Genomic DNA, 20878 nt, shown 5'->3' on the forward strand with positions numbered 1-20878 from the left:
TTACTGACCCGAGAGGTGGATAAAAAAGGGTGAATTTTTATATTCTACTAAGATTTTTTTTTTTTTTTAATCTGATTCTAAATGTTGGGTTTGGACTAGTAGAGGCCAATGATCCATGTTTCCTTACGGGACTGAGCGTTCACACAAAGTCGGTGAGCAACGCTTGAAACAACTGTGAGCAACCATAATCCCAAGTGTGGCAACTAAATCATGATCAAACATGTCCAAAACTTGACATCACGTTACATTTTGCGGAGTTTCTGGCAAATCAAAATGATTTTTCTCTTTTGAATGAATTGATTCGTGTAGGTTGTACGGCCTACAAACGTCATTTGTTCTTACAATTCTTTCACAAGATATCCATTTCTTTTATTTCCTGATATATTTTGTTGCATAATATTAACATTTTTGGGGGCTTATTTAGTCGGTATTAAGAACTGTACTTAATCCCATTTTTTAGTGGAAGTACAATGTTGGCAACAAGATTCACTTGATATAATTGGAAATTATTTGAACGCAACACAAACTTTCTCTTCTTTTTTCCGTTTTTTTTTTTAATACCTTTAAAAAAAATCTCATTGTGTTTATTTTTTAAATACCTTTAAAAAAAATCTCATTGTGTTTATTTTTTCCGAGCTGTTACTTTTTTCTTTTTGTTCTCTATTTACCTTTCTTTCTTTTCTTTTTTTTCTGCCTTTTTCTGGCTTTTTTCTAAATGTCTTTTTTTTCTCTTCCTTTTGTTTCTTTTTTTTATCAGCTTTTCACTAGTTTTTCATTTTGGTATTTATTTCTTTTTTGTTCTATTCCCCTTTAAGTCATTTTGTGCATAATTTTACATCATATTTGGTCATGTTGGGATTAATGGGGCGGCAGTAGCTCAGGAGGTAGAGCGATCGTTTTAGGATTAAGGGATCCCAGTTCGAATCCCGGCTTGTCCGTGTTACATGTCGAAGTGTCCTTGGGTAAGACATTGAACCCCCAATTACCCCCAATAAGCAGGTTAGCGCCTTACATGGCTGCACAGATCACGGCCGCTATTGGGAAATGTGAAGCACAATGTAAAGCGCTTTGAGAAGTCATTGACTTGAAAAGCGCTATAGAAATGCAGATCATTTCATTAAAGAAGCAAAAACAACCCATTTGAGGGTGATTTCATGCAAAAAAGTGAGTTGACTCTCGGTGGCCCGTACAAACCGATTTTCCACGAGAAATTGTTGAAGTTGACTTCAAATGAAAGAAAAAAACAAATAGAGTAGGAACTATTTGATTTCATACGACATAAATACCGGTGATCAAAATTTAAAAGCATAAAAGTGTGCAGAGACTAGAGGTCCCTTTTACTTAAGGACCCCGCCCCTGCCATAGACATGTCCTTCACTGAGGTAACTGGCGCTAATGCAGACTTAGGTCTAATAGAAAGCAAGAAGCTTCCCCATCTATATCCCTTCTTTAATTAGAGCGGCCACGGTACTCCGGGGCCCTCTGACACCGCAGGCTGATGAGATTGTCGTAACTGTCCAATAACCCGCCCGACGCCATTACTGTAAGCCCGAAATCTTATGAATTAATTCCTAATATTAATAAGCATTATCGGCGGATACCGCTTCTTTTACATTATCCGCAGAGACGATCTCGGCTCGTTGGCTTTGATTGAAAGCGGGATATAGCCTGCAAATGGTTGTGTGTGAAATGTTGTGGAGGGATGAGGGGCAACCAAAGGTTGAAGCTGTTCGAATGTGTGTGTAGGACTTACCTTTGAAATCAAACTGCTGTATGCTTTTCAAAGACTCGTGAATGAAGTAGAAGCTCCCAAGAGCCTGCAAGAAAAACAGAGAAAGATCTTACCAAACAGTTGGACCTTGAGAAGGCATTACAACTGGGGCGGGACAGCACACCACGAAGAATATATGAACTGAAAAATCTGAAGTGATAACTTGCTTTGTATTACCAATTAACTGTGATGATTAAAACTGGACGAATATATCGACTAATATTTCAGCAATATTATTTTGTATAATGTACAATATTTTTGTGAACGGAAAAATCTGAAGTGATAACTGCTTTGTATTAACAATTAACTGTGATGATTAAAACAGAATGAAAATATAGATTAATATAATTATTTCAGCAATATTATTTGGTATACCGTAAATTCCGGACTATAGAGCGCACCGGACTATAAACCGCACCCACCACTTTTTGAGGGATTCAGAGATTATATTCTTATACAAGCCGCACCCATGTATAAGCCGCGGGCGCCCGTAGTCAAACTGACGACAGAGTCACAAGTTTAACCCAGGCCACACTGTAAGTTCCACAAATGGGTTGGGTTTGAACAAATTTATTGACACTGATAACAGAAAACAATACAATCTCAACAGCAATCAAGCACATTCACAATATTATATTTCAATTTGACGTTTAACAGCAATGTGAGGTTTGAACAACCCTTCTCAAAAATAATTAGTAGCAATCAAGCATATTCACAATTTAGTTATATAACATCTTTGTTAGTGTCAATAGATCCGTCCGGGCCAAAGTCGATTGTTTCTGGTCTGAACAAATCCACCGACACCAACAGCAGCAAAACAAACACGACAATCTCAACAGCCATCAAGCATATTCACAATTTCAAATGTTTTTTTTTTGGTTTGAACAAATTTATTGACACTAATAACAGAAAACAATCATGACAATCTCAACAGCAACTAAGCACATTCACAATATTATATTTCAATATGACGTTTAACAGCAAACACAATGTGAGGTTTGAACAACCCTTCTCGAAAATCTTAATAGCAATCAAGCATATTCACAATTTCATTATATAACATCTTTGTTAGTGTCAATAGATCCGTTTCTCTTTCCCAACTTTTTTTGGTTTGAACAAATTTATTGACACTAAAAACAGAAAACAATCATGACAATCTCAACAGCAATTAAGCAAATTCACAATATTATATTCCAATATTACGTTTTTAACAGCAAACACAAAGTGAGGTTTCTTCATAGATTATACAAATTCAGGACCACAGTTGACATCACAATTAGCAAATGATACCCGTAATTAAGATATGATGCAGACTTTTAAAGTCGGGGTCCCATTGAAAGTAATCCAAGGATGTCCGCTGCGACAACAGACCGATCTACCGGTAACTCAGCTTTACCACATTTCCCATCAGCCCACGTTTGCTCCGCCCCTTATTTTTGATTCGTCCGTAGAACACATAACAGAATAAATCTCTAAAATAAATACATTACAAAATATATACAGTTGTAAATACATATTATACATGGTTACACATATTTACGAAGAAAGACGGTACACCGAGAGAGTTTTCAAAGCTTTAATAATAATAATATAACTTTCATCCCAAACCGTGCCTTTGAAAGGTACCAACACGCTAGTAGGATCACGCTCGCAATGTATCAAACATACCCGTGAAAATAAAGCACCCCGTAAATGAGGATTTCACGGTAAATCGTCTTGAACTTCCTTCTTACAACTAACGTCATTAAGGGCATCTTCCTCAGTATCAAAACGTATCTTTACTTTCCAGAAAATATATGAAAAAACTTAGAGAATGCAATCTTTCTTGGCGCACATGTTCAACTGGTCTTAATCATACCTTTTAAACTCTTTCGCCGCTGGCGGCCGTTAGAAGAATTTCATAAATTAGCCGCTTCACTGAATAAGCCGCAGGGCTGAACATTTGGGAAAAAAGTAGCGGCTTATAGTCCGGAATTTACGGTAATTTACAATATTGTGAACTGAAAAATCTGAAGTCATAACTGCTTTGTATTACCAATTAACTGAGATGATTAAAACTAAATGAATATATAGATTTATATTATATATTTGTCACCGATTTACAATTTCAACCTCGATAACACTAAATTTTGGGGAGCCATAGATCTCTGTTGGGACCCATAGATTTTTCAGCATGCGAGTCCTCGGGTCCCGTCACTTTTCACAGCTCAAATGAACACTGATATAGAGAAAAATCACATTGTTTAGTCATATATGTGCAGTTGTTTTTCCCTTTTTGCCACTGGATAAGCCAATAAATAAATATATGTACTGTATTTTCCGCACTATAAGGCGCACCTAAAAGCCTTTATTTTTTTCAAAAGCTGACCATGCGCCTTATAATACAGTGCGCCTTATTTATGGATCAATATTAAGTCGCAAAGTCTTGCAACTAAGGCGAGCAGCCGCCGACTAGATTTTCCCCCGAACGCCAAGTAGTCCGCGGTGTATGCTGGGATTTATTTACCGGCGTTTCACTGGCTAACCATTTACAGGCTGGCATTGGCTTGAACGGCAAAACAAAGCCTGCAATTGGCCCAAAAAGACGTGTCAATCATCAGTTGAATCGATCACTATTGGCTAAAGTTATTCGGAGGTCAAGAGGGGGATCCTTTTTGTCATTTACAGGCTGGCATTGGCTTAAACGGCATAACAAAGCCTGCAATTGGCCGAAAAAGATGAATGCGTATAGACGGCATACAGAAAGCATTTTTTTACTATTTTGTATTTGTAAGTATTTTATTCTCCTGGATTTACTAAACTCACAGATATAAGAGGACCACGGCTGCACATTATTATGAACACAACGACTTCGGTGAGCTACTCCGGCTATATATATTATCCCTGTATCTTGTTTCAGACTGAACTGTTTCTGTGATAAGCGGTGCAGATAATGGATGGAATGGAGTGTGTATTTTTAAATTAAACTAAATTCCCAGTGTTTATTGTCATATATACAGTAAAGTTGCGAGCGAAAAAGAAAATAGAAACTAAGGAATGGATGGCATTTCTTGAATCCCAAGACTTTAACCTTCCGAATGATGGAACGATGCATTTGAGTGACATCGTACATTCACCGCATCCGCACGTGTTCTCGACACGTATTTGCGTCTTTACAAGCTTTGGGAATGTTAAGGGGGTAATCAGTTGGACTGAACTATCTGACTGTTTTGTCCACGTTCCCATTGTAGCGCCTTATAATCCGGTGCGTCTTATGTATGTCAAAAATAGGACCAAAAACTATTTTTTCGGGGTGCGCCCTATAACCCGGTGCGCCTTATAGTGCGGAAAATACGGTACCTTGTATAGTAAACAGTAAATTGTGTCCAAGCACCCAGTTCTTCTAACGTAGCGACTCATTAATTTGGGCTTTAAGCCGAACCTTTGAACGGTTAAAGATCGACTTCAATAGGCTTAACATCGAAATTTTCTCTATGAACAAACGGAAAACTTTCCCAGGAAAAAAGTGAGTCGCGCAGATGGGGATTTGATGCGGTTCACAGTCCACTACACTGCTTTCTGTGGGGCCCCCATTTAAATTTCGGGCAATGCTCAGCCTCAATCTTTGCATCTTTCAGATGCAAGACCTCTGGCTTGGATAATTCAGAGTCTCTTCATAGAATAAAGCTGGTGAGCAATTTTTTTCAATAAAGAAGAGCGCAAATTAAAATTCCGGTTGCCGGTGCAAAATGTGAATGACTGAACTGAAGAGTGAAAAGACAGATATGGAGAGGAAAACGGGAAAAGAATGTTAAGCGATGAAGGGAAGATTTGACGAGTTGATCAGATAAATGAGACGATGCATGAGTTTATCCATCCATCCATTATCTGCGCCGATTATCCTCAGTAGGGTCACGGGGGTGCTGGAGCCCATCCCAGCTATCTTCGGGCAATGGGCAGGGGACACCCTGAACTGGTTGCCAGCCAATCGCAGGGCACACAGGGACAGACAACTCGCTCACTCATTCACACCAAGGGACAATTTGGACCGGCCATCCATCCATTATCTGCACCGCTTATCCTCAGTAGGGTCGCGGGGGTGCTGGAGCCCATCCCAGCCATCTCCAGGCAGTGGGCAGGGGACACCCTCAACTGGTTGCCAGCCAGTTGCAGAGCACACAGGGACAGACAATTCGCTCGCTCATTCACACCAAGGGACAATTTGGACCGGCAACCTCAAATGCCTGTCTTTGAAATGTGGGAAGAAACCGGAGTGCCGGGAGGAAACTCACGCAAGCACGGGGAGAACATGCAAACTCCGCACAGGAAGTCCGATAGTTGGATTTGAACCCATGACCGCACAAGCGCTAACCACTGCCCCGCCGTGCTGTCCATATTTGTGTTTAATTGAATGTTATTTACCTTAGAAAACAAAAAAATTAAAATGAAAAAACTACAGAATCTCAAAAATTCGTGCCCGCAAGCACGGGGAGAACATACAAACTCCGCACAGGAAGTCTGGTAGCTGGATTTGAACCCAGAGCATTCAGAGAACAATTTGAAAATAACATTTTTTTTAAAAAAAGTATTACTTTTCTATTTTTTTTTAAAGGATAGTTACATTTAATATTAAAATTGTATTTAAACCTTTACATTTAATTTAAGAAAAATTACAAAGAACCCTCAAAGGGATTTTTTTTTCTAATTTTGTAAAAAAAAAAAAAAAAAAAAAAAAAAAAAAAGACCCTGCACAGGAAGGCTTGTAGCTGGACTAGATACTATGACCTGAGAACTGTGCCGCGGACGAGCTAGCCACTTGGCCGCCGTGCCGCCCACTTTAAAAACATGTTCATAGTAATCATCCATCCATTATCTGCACCGCTTATCCTCAGTAGGGTCGCGGGGGGTGCTGGAGCCCATCCCAGCTATCTTCGGGCAGTGGGCAGGGGACACCCTCAACTGGTTGCCAGCCAATCCCAGGGCACACAGGGACAGACAACTCGCTCGCTCATTCACACCTAGCGACAATTTAAACCGGCCTATCAACCTGACATGCATGTTTTTTTTTAATGTGGGAGGAAGCAAACACGGGGAGAACATACAAACTCCGCACAGGAACTCCGGTACCTGGATTTGAACCCATGACCTCAGTACTGTGCTGCACACGCGCTAACCACTGCCCCACTGTACTGCCCATATTTGTGTTTTATTGAATGTTATTTACTTTAATTTGTCATGAACCAGAACAGGATCAGGACCCAAACGCGTGACGTTACTCACACAAGCTTCTTATTTTACAGGAAATAGGGAGTCATGCACGTTAGGCAGCAGTCTGGCGTGAAATGATAGGAAGCCAGAGGCCGACGAGATCGATACCAATTGCCCGAATTGATATCGGACTGATGGGGTCGATACCGGACAGGGCGGCACAGACAGGATAGATAATGAAACAAGATATCGAAAATAAACAGGACAAACTAGACGGGAACGGAACTGCAGATCGATATTAAACAGGACAAAATAGACGGGAACAATACCGTACAGGAAACACAAGCAGGGAACTGGACAGAGTTTAAACCCATGTCTTGCGGGTGCAGAAGTTCGTTGACAGACTGACAAAGGGTTGGTGAAAGCACTGAACTTAAATAGAAGGGTAGCCTATCTCCCAACGAGCCTTAGCCGGCGCCACACGGGCGGGGCCAATTGGGCGCCATGGCAACCGTCACAATGAAGTTAAAAACCCTACAAAAAAAATCCCATTTTTGTGTGTGTAATTTTGTGAGAAAAACTATTTAAATATTCAAATCAAATTCAAAATACCTAAAGAGAACCTTCAAAAACATTTGTTCTCAAATATTCAGAGAACAATTTAAAAATAAAAGTATTACTTTTCTATTTTTTTTAAAAAGAATAGTTACTTTAATATTAAAATTGTATTTAAACCTTTACAAAATAGAAGCCCTTTGAGACTATTTGTGATTAAGGGCTATACAAATAAAAATGACTTGACTTGACTAGACGGGAACGGAACTGGAGATCGATATTAAACAGGACAAAATAGACGTGAATAGAACTGGAGATCGATATTAAACAGGACAAAATAGACGGGAACTATTTTGATACCGTACAGGAAACACAAGCAGGGAACTGGAGTTTAAACCCATGTCATGCGGGTGCAGAAGTCCGTTGACAGACTGACAAAGGGTTGGTGAAAGCACTGAGCTTAAATAGAAGGGTAGCCTATCTGCCAACCCACACGGGCGGGGCCAATTGGGCGCCATGGCAACCGTGACAATAAAGTTAAAAACCCTACCAGTGGGAAGAAACCGGAGTGCCCAGAGGAAATCCACGCAAGCACGGGTAGAACATACAAACTCCGCACAGGAAGGCCGGTAGCTGGATTTGAACCCATGACCTCAGAACGGCGCCGCACACGCGCTAACCACTGCGCCGCCGTGCTGCCCTGCATGAGTTCAGTCTTCCCGTTTTTTTTCCTTGGGACACCCGAAGAAAACGCCTCTCTACGACAGGACGGGGGGCAGTCTGCATTATTTATGAGTGCTGGCACATCTTGAGATTAAACATTTGCTTATTTGTCAAAAGCACAAACATGAGGTCCTGCTCATCTCCTTGACATAGAAGTTCAGCCATGGGGAAAACACTGTCGCACATTTAATTGATGAGGGGAGCGGCTGGTGACCTGTACCTCCTGCGCGCTCCCCGACTTCCTCGCTCTGATGGAGGACGGAGAAAAGGGAGAATGGATAGAGGAGGGGGCCAGCGTTGGGTGAAGGCAATAACTCAAGGTCACAGCTTCCCAATTTATCCCAGCTTCCAAGAAAGTCCACCTCTGGTGTTCATGCTGGTTTTTGGACTCCCTTTGATTTTTTTTTTTTGTCAATAGAGCCGTTAATAGAAAGGAAAGAACACATTGAGATATGTTGCACTTTGTGGAACTGAAGCGTCTATTGCACAAGTGTCAGGTTTGCCGACCCCTGGTCTATTCTCACTAAAATCTAGCAGGTTTAAAAATGTTAATTTGTTACAAATCACCTCTCCTTCTCCCGAGTCCTCACAAAAGCAATATGAAATTTTGTTTCACTACGGGCTCGGTCCTGCAAGTCAGGTTTTTAGACCCCCTACGGAATGGAAGGAGACCAAGAAGAAGGTCGCTAGAGCTCTTGTTGGTGATAGGAATGAGTGGAGAGGTGTTGTGAAAGGATAGTGGGATGTTTGGACGCGTTCTAAGGGATAGGCAGGGCACCTGTATGATGCCGCAGGGGTAAACCAGTGAAAGCTGTCGGGCCCTGCTGTTGAACAGAAGAGTGTGTTGTGCCACCCTGACCAGAGTGACATGGCCGCTTGCTCGTACTCGTTTCATCTGGAGAGACGAAACTTGGGTGCCGAGGGGCTTAACTTGTTTGGGTGTTTGGGCATTTGGGTTGGCCATGGTCCAAATATTTTTGTGTGTGTTTTTTGCTACTTTGTTCCCAATTTTATTTTCTTTGTTTTTGTATGTCTTTGTCTTGCTGTCTGTCACCCTTCTCGGGGGATATGACCTAGATAGATAGATGTCTAGATAGATAGATGTCTAGATGTCTAGATAGATAGATAGATAGATACCATAAAATTTATATTCTATGGCATAAATAGATAGGATAGACAGATAGATACCATAGATAGATAGATAGATACCATAAATAGATGGATAGATAGATAGAATAGAATAGAATAGAATAGAATAGAATAGAATAGAATAGAATAGAATATACCTTTATTGTCATTGTTACAAAATGGGTTAACATATTGTGACAACGAAATTGGGCATGACACTCCAGTTTTACACATTCACAGTGAGGTATGAGCCAAGAAGATAAAGGAACAGAGAAGATAAGGTTATAAACTACCATAAATAGATAGATACCATAGATAGATAGATACCATAGATACCATATATAGATACCATAGATACCATATATAGATACATAGATACCATAGATAGATAGCATAGATAAATAGATAGGTAGGATAGATAGATACCATAGATAGATAGATAGATAGGATAGATAGATACCATAGATATATAGATAGATAGATACCATAGATATATAGATAGATAGATACCATAGATATATAGATAGATAGATAGATACCATAGATAGATAGATACCATTGATACCATAAATAGATAGATAGATAGATAGATAGATACCATAGAAAGATAGATAGATGGATACAATAGATAGATACCATAAATAGATAGATACCATAGATAGATGTCTAGAATTCTAGATGTCTAGATAGATAGATAGATAGATAGATATAGATATCTGCTTCTCCTTTTAAATGCAATTCCCAAGACAAATAGATGGAAACAAATGAATTCACATGTATCATGTAGAATCTTTCTGTAAGCTTTCTACTTAACCCGCCTCAATCCTGGTAAACGTCTAATTTACATCAAGGTCCTAAAAGCAAGCGGCTGCCATGCTCCCTCTCATCTGCCTGACTGCAAGGCTCTTCATGAAGAAGCTATTATATTAGCGGGTTACAATTAATCCATTTGTCTCCTAACATGACAGGCACCAAATATTCATTAGGGCCAAGCTCCGCTGACATGCCGCACTTATCATTTACCAGAAGCTTCACAATGGCCCGCGTCAAACGTATGTTTGTCACGTCTCACTTTATTGATTAGCTGCCAGTATTCCATGAAATAATTAAAAGTATATTTTACATATTTATAAACCCCCATTGCCACAGCGGCTACTTAATTCCCCATTAGGAAAATGCACTCTGTTTGTGATGCTGGGGGGCTGAAGGGAAATGAGTCACTGCGGTAATTGTAGACAGAAAGACAATAAGTGCGCCATAAAAGCTGGGATTTTATGGCCGTTTCTGCCAATGCTATCTCTTATCGCGACTTGTATTGTCATTGCCTCTCGGAGATAAGCCGGCATTGGCTACGCTCTCCTTTGTGTACATGTGTGTGTTCATGCAAGTGTGCAGTTGACATTTCTAATACCCCGGCAGATAAGAGCTGAACAAGTCCCAATGGACTGGTGAGTAGAAAATAGAGACTTGAGTGCTGCAGTACATAGCCTGCATACTTTGCTCCCGTGAATGCTTTATCGATACCGAGGGTTGGGGGAATTAGTTCTGGCCAATGGAGGCGAGCGGGGATTCCTCTGACCTCTGAATAGATTTCCTGCATTTAACGTGAAAAATGGCCCATAAAGCAAACATAAAAGTAATAATTTTTCTTCAAGGTCTCACCTCCAATATGTGCTAAGGGAAAGCCAAAGCGGTCCCGGGAGAGCTGCCACATACACACTCCGGTGTCATACTATACTTACTATACGGATTCTGAGAGTAATATGCTGCCGTCCCACAGCCGTTGACTAAGGGTGGCATCATGGATTTGTGTCCTCGCTGTCCGGGGAGATTTTTATAGGAAAACCTGAAGACTGACTTAAGGCATATCAATGAGGACGTCCTTTTTTTTGCTGCTTTTCGATTGACTATGCATTCAGGTTTTATATACCATATTTTCGCGAGCGTGTTAAAAGGAGCAGACTCCGTAGCTGGTCCTCGATAGGGCGGGGTGAACCACAGCTTGCGAACGCGTTACAACAACACCAGGGTTGGGTAGGGTTACTTTAACTGGATTACTTTCAATTACTTTTGGATGACTCCAATACCAAATATGCTAATAAAAGACAAAAGAAACTAAATAGGAATCAAATGACTCCATTTTGTGCAGGCTTGGGAAGTAACGGAATACACGGAACGGCAAACATGATGTTGGCAAGCTGTTTGGATTTATTTTCATTTTGTTTCTGTCGCATTTTATGTTCTCATTGCCGGAGATCAAAGAGATCAAAGCCAGGAGGGAAAGCTTACGACGTGTTGTGAGTCATCATTTGATTCATATTGAGTTTCTTTTGTCTTTTCTTAGCATATTTGCTATTGGAGTCATCCAAAAGTAGTTGAAAGTAATCAAGTTAAAGTAACCCTACCCAACCCTGAACAACACAGACAAGCAAGTGTGTGTATTTAAAAATACAACGTAAGGAAAACCGAGTATCGTTGTAGTTCATTTAAGTATTGACTACAAAGTAAAACACATGGATTTCACCATTTTTAAGTCATGTTTATTTGTGACGCCCTTAATCACAAAGAGTCTCAAAGGGCTGCACAGATCAAAGACTATTGCAAACTACAGACTATGATGTCACCATTCCCTGATCTTAAACCTCCTTGAGGGCAAGGAAAAACTCCCAAACTATTGCAAACTATTATTACAGACTATTATGACACCATCCCCTGATATTGTCAACAAAAAGTATAGGTTATTCATATGCTATAGAGTAGAAGAGTGTTTTAAGCTGGGATTTAAACATTTCCACTGAGGTTGCAGATTGAATCTCAGGGCATTCCACAGCACCGGGGGCCGAATAGAAAACGCTCTTGAACCTGCACATTTCTTCTTGGCTCTTGGGATCACTAGTAAAACAACATTTTCAGAGCAAAGGCTCCGGACCGGAACATAGGGGGAAATTAAATCTGAAAGGTATGAGGGAGCAAGTCCATGTATGATTTTGTATAATACCAAGAGAACCTTAAGATCACATCTTAAGCGAACAGTGAGCCGATGCAGGTTAGCTAAAATCGGGGTCATGTGATCAAACTTTCTTGTCTTAGTTAAAAGCCTTGCTGTAGCATTTTGTACCAGCTGAAAGCTCTTTATTTTGGACTTCGGGAGACCGGAGAGTATTGAATTACAGTGGTCGGGACGGGAAGTAACAAATGCAGTGTTCTGGTTTGCCCGCGTCCCTGCGTCCTAGACGCATCATTTTTGCTGGGGACGCATAGTCTCAAATCAGCGTGCGTCCCCGGGACGCAACCTTTTTGCCACAAAATTGTCATTATTACCAGATTACTTTTTTTTTAATCAAAGATTTACTGCACTCCAAAATTTTCGTCAGGCATTTTCGTTTTGGTCTCGCGGTTCGAGTTTTCGTCTGCACGCCGATTTCGGCCAACGAAATCTCGTTGTGGAGTGAAAGGAAGTCCGCCATTTTTTAGAGAACCGGCTTTTTTGGCTCAACTCATTAAAAAGAGCCGGCTCTCAACCGGCTCACATGCTTTGATGATTGATATTACGAATTATGTTGTATAAAGAAGTTAAGAAAAAAAGGAAGTATAAAAGGAGAAAATAAAAAAAGACAGGTTTGTGGTTATCCCTTTAATTGGTATATTACCAACAATAATTTGATGCAGAAATGAATTAATAAATTGATGATTAAAACTGAATTAAGATATAAATTTATATTATATATTTGTCGCCAGTTTACGATTTCAACCTGGAAAACACTCAATTTTGGGGACCCATAGATCTCTGTTGGGACCCATAGATTTTTCAGCATGCAAAGCATCACTTTTCACAGGTCAAATGAACACTGTATATATCTAAAGTAAAACTAACCACTATGATACAGTGATATAGAGCATATGAGCAAACTAACAAAAGTAAGCTGAAGGACAAAATTCAATCATCTATTTCGTTCTCAATTTTCCCCAGTGAACGTCTAATGACTATGGAAATATTGGGCCTTAATGAGCACCGTCACTCTCTGAACAAAAAGTGGCTATCAATCCAAAATGCTGTTCGTTTTCAGTTGAGTGATAGAGATGGAGAGGTCTTCCTTATTTTTCTACCGCTGAAGAGTACACTGCCCACCCCCAATCTGCCATATGTGTTTGCCAAAGCCCTCTGACTGAGCCATTGATTGAGTATTCACAGTATTGAGCCACAATGTCTATTATTCATTGGCTGCCCGGACAGGCTGACTAGATACACAAAAAAACTCTCATTAAAAGCACTTCTATCACTTCCTGTGATTTGACGGAGACCCAGGTATTGGAACCATCTGTCATGTTCTGAATAAGCCCTTCTCTCAACATTGGCTGCTTGTTAAACACCAAATATAGGACACAAAGTCCAATGGATTAGACCAACCTTACGGAAAATGTCAAATCCTAAATGTAGATTTTTGTAGTCAAGTCAAGTCATGTTTATTTGCATAGCTCTTAATCAGTAAGAGTCTCAAAGGGCTGCACAGACCACAGATTATTGCAAACTACAGACTATGATAACAGCATCCACTGATCTAAAACCGACATGAGGGCAAGGAAAAACTCAAAAACCTTAACATGAGGAAAGTAATTTCAAGTGATGTCATGTTTATTTGGGACGCCCTCAATCACAAAGAGTCTCAAAGGTCTCCACAGACCACAGATTATTGCAAACTACAGACTATGATAACAGCATCCCCTGATCTAAAACCTACATGAGGGAAAGGAAAAACTCAAAAACCTCAACATGAGGAAAGTCAAGTGATGTCATGTTTATTTGTGACACCCTCAATCACAAAGAGTCTCAAAGGTCTCCACAGACCACAGATTATTGCAAACTACAGACTATGATAACAGCATCCCCTGATCTAAAACCTACATGAAGGCAAGGAAAAACTCAAAACATGTTAAGTCAAGTGATGTCATGTTTATTTTAATCACAAAGATTACCAAAGGGCTGCACAGACCACAGATTATTGCAAACCGCAGACTATTATGACACCATCCCCTGATATAAAACCTACATGAGGGCAAGGAAAAACTCAAAGACATGTCAAGTCATGTTTATTTGTATAGTTCTTAATCACAAAGAGTCGCAAAAGGGCTGCACAGACTACAGACTATTGCAAACCACAGACTATTATGACACCATCCCCTGATCTAAAACCTACATGAGGGCAGGGAAAAACTCAAAAACCTCAACATGAGGAAAATGAAGAAACCATGAGAAGGGATCGCACAAGAGGTAGACAAATGTAAATAATCTAACTTATGATGCCAGGTTTTATACTGGTTTACAAATCACGGTCCAAGGAATTGTCTCACTTACAGTATAACAGGCATGGTCTCCATGCCCTGCAAATATTAAGGGCCCATTCAGTTTTAGCATTTGAGTTACATTTTTCAGGTAAAGGATGTTGTCTCGGTTGGTTGCAAGAACATACAGATTTTCAAACATTGGTTAGGGCACAGTGGTTAGCGCTTGTGCGGCACAGTTCTGAGGTCATGAGATCAAACTTTCCTGTGTGGAGTTTGCAGGTTTCCTCCCACATTCCAAAAACATGTGAATGAGCGAGTGGATTGTCTGTCCCTGTGTGCCCTGTGATTGGCTGGCAACCGGTTCAGGGTGTCCCCCGCCCACTGCCCGAATATAGCTGGGATGGGCTCCAGCACCCCCACGACCCTACTGAGGATAAGCGGTGCAAATAATGGATGGGTGAAAATAACGCATCATGATCCATTGAAACGTTTGTTAGGTGTATAAAAAAAACACTTTGAAAGATGCATGTGCAACGAATTCAATTAAATCACATTTTTACGTCAAACTGTCTTCTATTGGAGAGATATATATAAGAAGGTACAGTAATTCACCATTTTGGTAACTTTTTTCAAACATATAAGAAACAAGAAAGAAACAAAATACTCATATCCCCACTATTGAATTGAATCAAATTATCTTTAAACTGCATTTTGTGGGTGGATATACACACCTACCGGTAATCCATCCATCCATCCATTATCTGCACCGCTTATCCTCAGTAGGGTCGCAGGGGTGCTGGAGCCCATCCCAGGGGACACCCTGAACTGGTTGCCAGCCAGTCGCAGGGCACACAGGGACAGACAATTCACTCGCTCATTCACACCTAGGGACAATTTCGACCGGCCAATTCACCTGAAATGCATGTTTTTGGAATGTGGGAAGAAACCAGAGTGCCCGGAGGAAACCCACGCAAGCACGGGGAGAACCTGCAAACTCCGCACAGGAAGGTTGGTAGCTGGATTTGAACCCATGACCTGAGAACTGTGTCGCACACGTGCTAACCACCGCGGCGCTGTGCTGCCCTCCTACCGGTAATTTTCTTTCTAAAACACACTGGCGAAGCAAATAAACAGGTAAAAATATTTCCTTTTTAAGAACTAGCAGGATTAATTATCCAAGTTTTGCACGTATACCAGTAAAAACATTTTGTAAAACACCCACTGATGCTGACATATGTTCAGATAATGACTGTGCACTGAAAATGACTTCACATTTATGGCTGGGATGGGCTCCAGCACCCCCGCGACCCTACTGAGGATAAGCGGTACAGATAATGGATGGATGGATGGATAGAATAAAATTATAAATCCTGTTTGAAAATGTTTAAATAATTCTATTTTATTGCAAATTGTGATATTTTTTCCAAACCTCTAAAGATCTTTTCTGCATTGGTTTAAAGAGACACTGTGTAAAATGTGACCACTCTCTGTGTTGTGTAGTGCAACAGAAAATGAGTGCTAAAAAGCACTAGGAAAAATACAAACTACAGAGACTCAAAGTGACCATACTGCACCATTTTCTTTCTTTCTTTTTTTTTTTTTTGGGCATTCTTTCGCAAAGTTTTTGGTTTGCGGGGTTACCAGTTGCAAAAAACGGCAAACAATCGTGACCAACTGTATGTAACATCCTACATGCCGAAATTTCTTTGTGTAAATTATAACTATAACCTTATCCTCCTTGTTTTATAACCTTATCTTGTCTGTTCCTTATCTTCTTGGTTTCTTTACCTCACTCTGAAGGTGTGAAACTGGAGTGTCATGCCCAATTTCGTTGTCACCATATGTTAACCCATTTTGTAACAATCACAATAAAGGTATATTCTATTCTATTCTTCTATTCTACAACTTCTAGGTGAGTCTCATTATAAGTAAAATGCAAATTTATGGACTAAGGGGTATTTAAAAAGAAAATATGTTTGTATGATAGTTCACACAGTTTTGCTTATATTTTGAATCAATATCGTTTTTTTAATTGAATAATTTATTTATTTGTTACCACTAATAGGCACTAAATAATACACACTATCCCTTTAAGTTTTCTCTCTCAATCCCGACTTTTAATGATAAAATTATTTGCTACTATTGATGCAGTAGAAGAAATCATCCATAGCATAGAAAAAAGAGATACGTAGTTGGGGTATTTATTGTCTTAAAAAAAGCATTTGATATCATTAATCAAAATATACTATTATAAAACTGGAAAGATATGGCATCAGGGGAGTGGCTTTGCAATGGATTTAAAGTTATTTGACGGGGAGGAAGCAATATGTAAAAATGGGAGAGTTGTCATCTGAATACTTGGAAATGTGCTGAGGAGTACCACAGGGTTCTATCCTGGGCCCAAAGTTATTTAATTTATATAAACGATATTTTTAATGTTTCAAAACTTTTGAAAATAGTCATATTTGCAGACGACACTAACATTTTCTATTCAAATGATAACTATATTGATTTGGTAACCTGCATTGATCGTGAATTAACATAAAAGTATGGATGGATATACCGTAAATTCCGGACTACAAGCCATTACTTTTTCCCCAAACTTTCAACCCTGCGGCTTATTCAGTGATGCGGCGAATCTATGTAATTTTTCTAACAGCCGCCAGCGGCGCTCGAGTACAAAAGGTAAGATTTAGACCAGTGGAATATATGCCCCGAGGAAGACTGCAACTTCTTGGCTTGACTAGTGGAGAGACATCTTTCACTAAAACTGGCCGCATGCGAAAGGAAACTTTTTCGCAAGTCTGCCAGTGGATCCTGACAGCGTGGGGCAGCATCAAAAAATCCATTATCACCAACGGGCTCCGAAAAGCCGGTCTGGGGCGTGACGGAGAGGAGGGCACAGAATCAGGAGTGGATGGGAGCGTGGGAGCGAAGTTTCTTTCCGACACCGAGGAAGACGACTTTGATGGCTTCAGTTCTAAGGAGGAAGATGAGGACGGTTTACCGTGATATTTACAAGTACGGTATGTTTTTTTTAACAGACCCGTTTACTGTGTTGCGAGCGTGTTGCTAGCGTGTTGCTACCATTAACTGCCCGGATGAAAGTTATATTATTATTATTAAAGCTTTGAAAACTCTCTCGGTGTAACGTCTTTCTTTGTAAATATGTGTAACCATGTGTAATATGTATTTGCAACTGTATATTTTTGTAATGAATTTATTTGTATTTATTTTGGACACTTATTCTGATATGTTTTGGACGGGCGAATTAAAAAGAAGGGGCGTAACAAATGCGGGCTGACGGGAAGTGTGGACCGGTAAAGGTGAGTGTTTGTGGACACGGCGGACAATAGTGGACATATATTTTTCCCACCCTTACCTTTGGAAATATACACTTTTTTCCTTGGATTACTTTCAACGGGACCCGGACTCTGCAGGTCTGCATCAAACCTTAAGTACCGGTATCGTTTTCCGTTCATTTTGCTGGCTGTGATTTTTGGACTGTGTACTTTAATGAAGGATTGTGGTTCTAAGATTGTCTACTATGTATTCAATTGTGGTTCTAAGATTGTCTACTATGTATTTAGTTACAATCGAAGAAACCTTGAGAAGGGACCGCACATCTAGCTTGGCCTTGTAGTTTTTGGACTGTGGCTTTGATGCTATGTCAGTCCTTAGCTTGGCCTTTGCCATGATCTTTGATTTTTGTAATCTGGAGATGGAATAAGAGCTTGTTCTGTCCACTCCACGCATCGGCCCGGTATTGCAGTACCTCCGGGAACGGTGCATTCGCAATGATCGCAGCAAGGCTTTAGGGCTAGGACCTTAGCTTGGCCTTTTGGCTGAGAGTAAGAGTCCCGGCTCCTAGTCTTTGTAGCGTATTATGAACTGACTGATAACGGATAATGGATAATGAATAACGAAGATAGAACAATAACCCTTAAAAACCCCATATTCAGTTACTTAAAGTCGGTTCTGGGTTAATTTTATGTTTGTGTTACAATTTTTAATGTGGGCACATGCGGCTTATATACAGGTGCGGCTTGTGTATGTACGAAATCGGTTTTCCTCTTAAAATGTGGTAGGTGCGGCTTATAATCAGGTGCGCTTTATAGTACGGAATTTACGGTAAATAAATCATCTTTAAATTTAAATAAAACCAAATTACTATTCTTTGGTCATAACATTATTTTGTTGTTGAGTCATTGTTTTTGTCCTGTTTTTATTTTAATGTTCCAAATAAAGTTTTCGATTATTCATTCATTCAAAATTCCAAGCAATTTCTCATTGCTGGAAAGGTCTAATACAATATCTGTATTCCCGGTTTGCAGAATGTGAAAGCTTTTGTCAGAGTGTTTCCAGGCTCTCACTTCATCATTGTAAAATCCCCCAGAATGCAGAGCGACACGCAGCCATGATTGATCTCCAAACCACTGATTTTATTTTCCTTTGAGGAAAATGTTATGGATGGGGCTAAACAAGGCATAATAGGCCAAAGCCATGGCAGCGCCTGACCTGCCAACAATCCCGATCCACTCCCAAGGTTGGCCGCCTCGCTGGGAAATATTGTGCATTAATTTCATTTAGTCTCCCCTCCGACATTCAATGGTAGAAGTTAATTAAATTGCTTGTCCATTGTGTTCATCCACTTACAAAGTTAATGATATTGTGCCGGGGAATTAAAGAGCATTTTATAAAGCGCGCAGGATGGGAGCTGGCAGGCACTACATTGCCCAGTTGAACCCTGTCAGTCGGCGAGCTTCTGGACACCCTAATTAGCGGTGAAATGGATGCTTCCGTCTGCCAATTTCCTGCCATGCTCATCAGTCCTGCGGTTCCTCCTCTAACCTGCCCGGCAGAGGTCTAAAGCAATAAAACCGTCATAGCACTGACATCCGACTTAATCGAACGCAACCCAAAAAAAAACAGGAATACGTTGGCTTTTAAAATGGACTTTCCCCCCCCAAATGACGTTAAGGTCCAGCCGAATCAAGAGAGAAGAGTTTGATATCCCTCGAGAGGGGGTGACCGGCAGCAGGACAAACGCATACAAAAATAAAGAAAATTTTTAAAAAGGGAACAAAAATGTCTGGACCATGGCCAACCCAAATGCCCAAACACCCAAACAAGTTAAGCACCTCGGCACCCAAGTTTTGTCCCTCCAGATGAAACGGGACACAGGAAGGTGGCCATGTCACTCGGGCCGGGGTGACACAACGCACTCTTCTGTTCAACAGCAGGGCCCGACAGCTTTCGCTGGTTTACCCCTGCCGTATCAAACAGGTGCTCTGCCCATCCCTTAGCACGCGTCCAACATCTCACTATCCTTTCACAACACCTCTCCACTCAAACAGGACACAAGAAAGCGGCCATGTCACTCGGGTCAGGGTGACACAACGCACTCTTCTGTTCAACAGCAGGGCCCGACAGCTTTCGCTGGTTTACCCCTGCCGTATCAAACAGGTGCTCTGCCCATCCCTTAGCACGCGTCCAACATCTCACTATCCTTTCACAACACCTCTCCACTCAAACAGGACACAAGAAAGCGGCCATGTCACTCGGGTCAGGGTGACACAACGCACTCTTCTGTTCAACAGCAAGGCGCGACAGCTTTCGCTGGTTTACCCCTGCAGCATCATACGGGTGCCCTGCCCATCCCTTAGAACGTGTCCAAGCATCCTACTATCCTTTCACACGGCTCCCCACTCATTCCTATCACCAACAAGAGCTCTAGCTTCCACTAGATTTAGACCTCTTTTCCTGCAGTGCACTCATAACACCATCCATCCACGTCCATCGCGGCCTTCCTCTTGGTCTCCTTCCATTGACTTCTGCTCTGTAGATCCTCTTCAACATTCGCTCCTCATCCATCCTCTCCATGTGTTCAAACCAACCGAGTACTCTCATATAGAACGAAAGGTCTCACAAACCCGAGTTATAGGGTCATTAAATGTGAGAGGATGTGGAAGTAAAGCGACTGAGTGGAAGAAAGAGGAGATCGGAAGAGTTTGATAACTAAACAGACGTTTGAAATGCACTATAGCGCCTTGTTTCTATTTTTAGAAAAAAATAGTTCGTATTAGTTGGTCTTCGAAACATTATGTTCCATCATATCGAGCTAAATGTTGTACCTCATCCGTTTGTAGGTAGCTACTGTATTTTCATGACTTTAAGGCCCAAAAATCCCAAATTGGCCAGAAAATTGAATTGCTTTATCATCCGGTGTGC

General features: G+C 40.7%; 1 protein-coding gene and 1 pseudogene across 2 annotated transcripts in view; one reads left to right on the forward strand and one right to left on the reverse strand.

The window, feature by feature from the left end:
- Positions 1–20878, reverse strand: part of inpp5a (inositol polyphosphate-5-phosphatase A) — a 288035-nt gene that overhangs the window by 155716 nt on the left and 111441 nt on the right. For both annotated transcript variants that reach the window (XM_088351848.1, XM_088351849.1), the window contains exon 5: positions 1754–1817. In XM_088351848.1, coding sequence (XP_088207974.1) covers positions 1754–1817 — 64 coding nt within the window. The remainder of the gene's footprint in view (positions 1–1753; positions 1818–20878) is intronic.
- On the forward strand, positions 18325–18444 carry LOC148354523 (U2 spliceosomal RNA; annotated as a pseudogene).

This window comes from Urocampus carinirostris, chromosome 13 (genome assembly GCF_059441175.1).
Source record: "Urocampus carinirostris isolate Australia breed hairy pipefish chromosome 13, RoL_Ucar_1.0, whole genome shotgun sequence".
In the NCBI taxonomy this organism is placed as follows: domain Eukaryota; kingdom Metazoa; phylum Chordata; class Actinopteri; order Syngnathiformes; family Syngnathidae; genus Urocampus; species Urocampus carinirostris.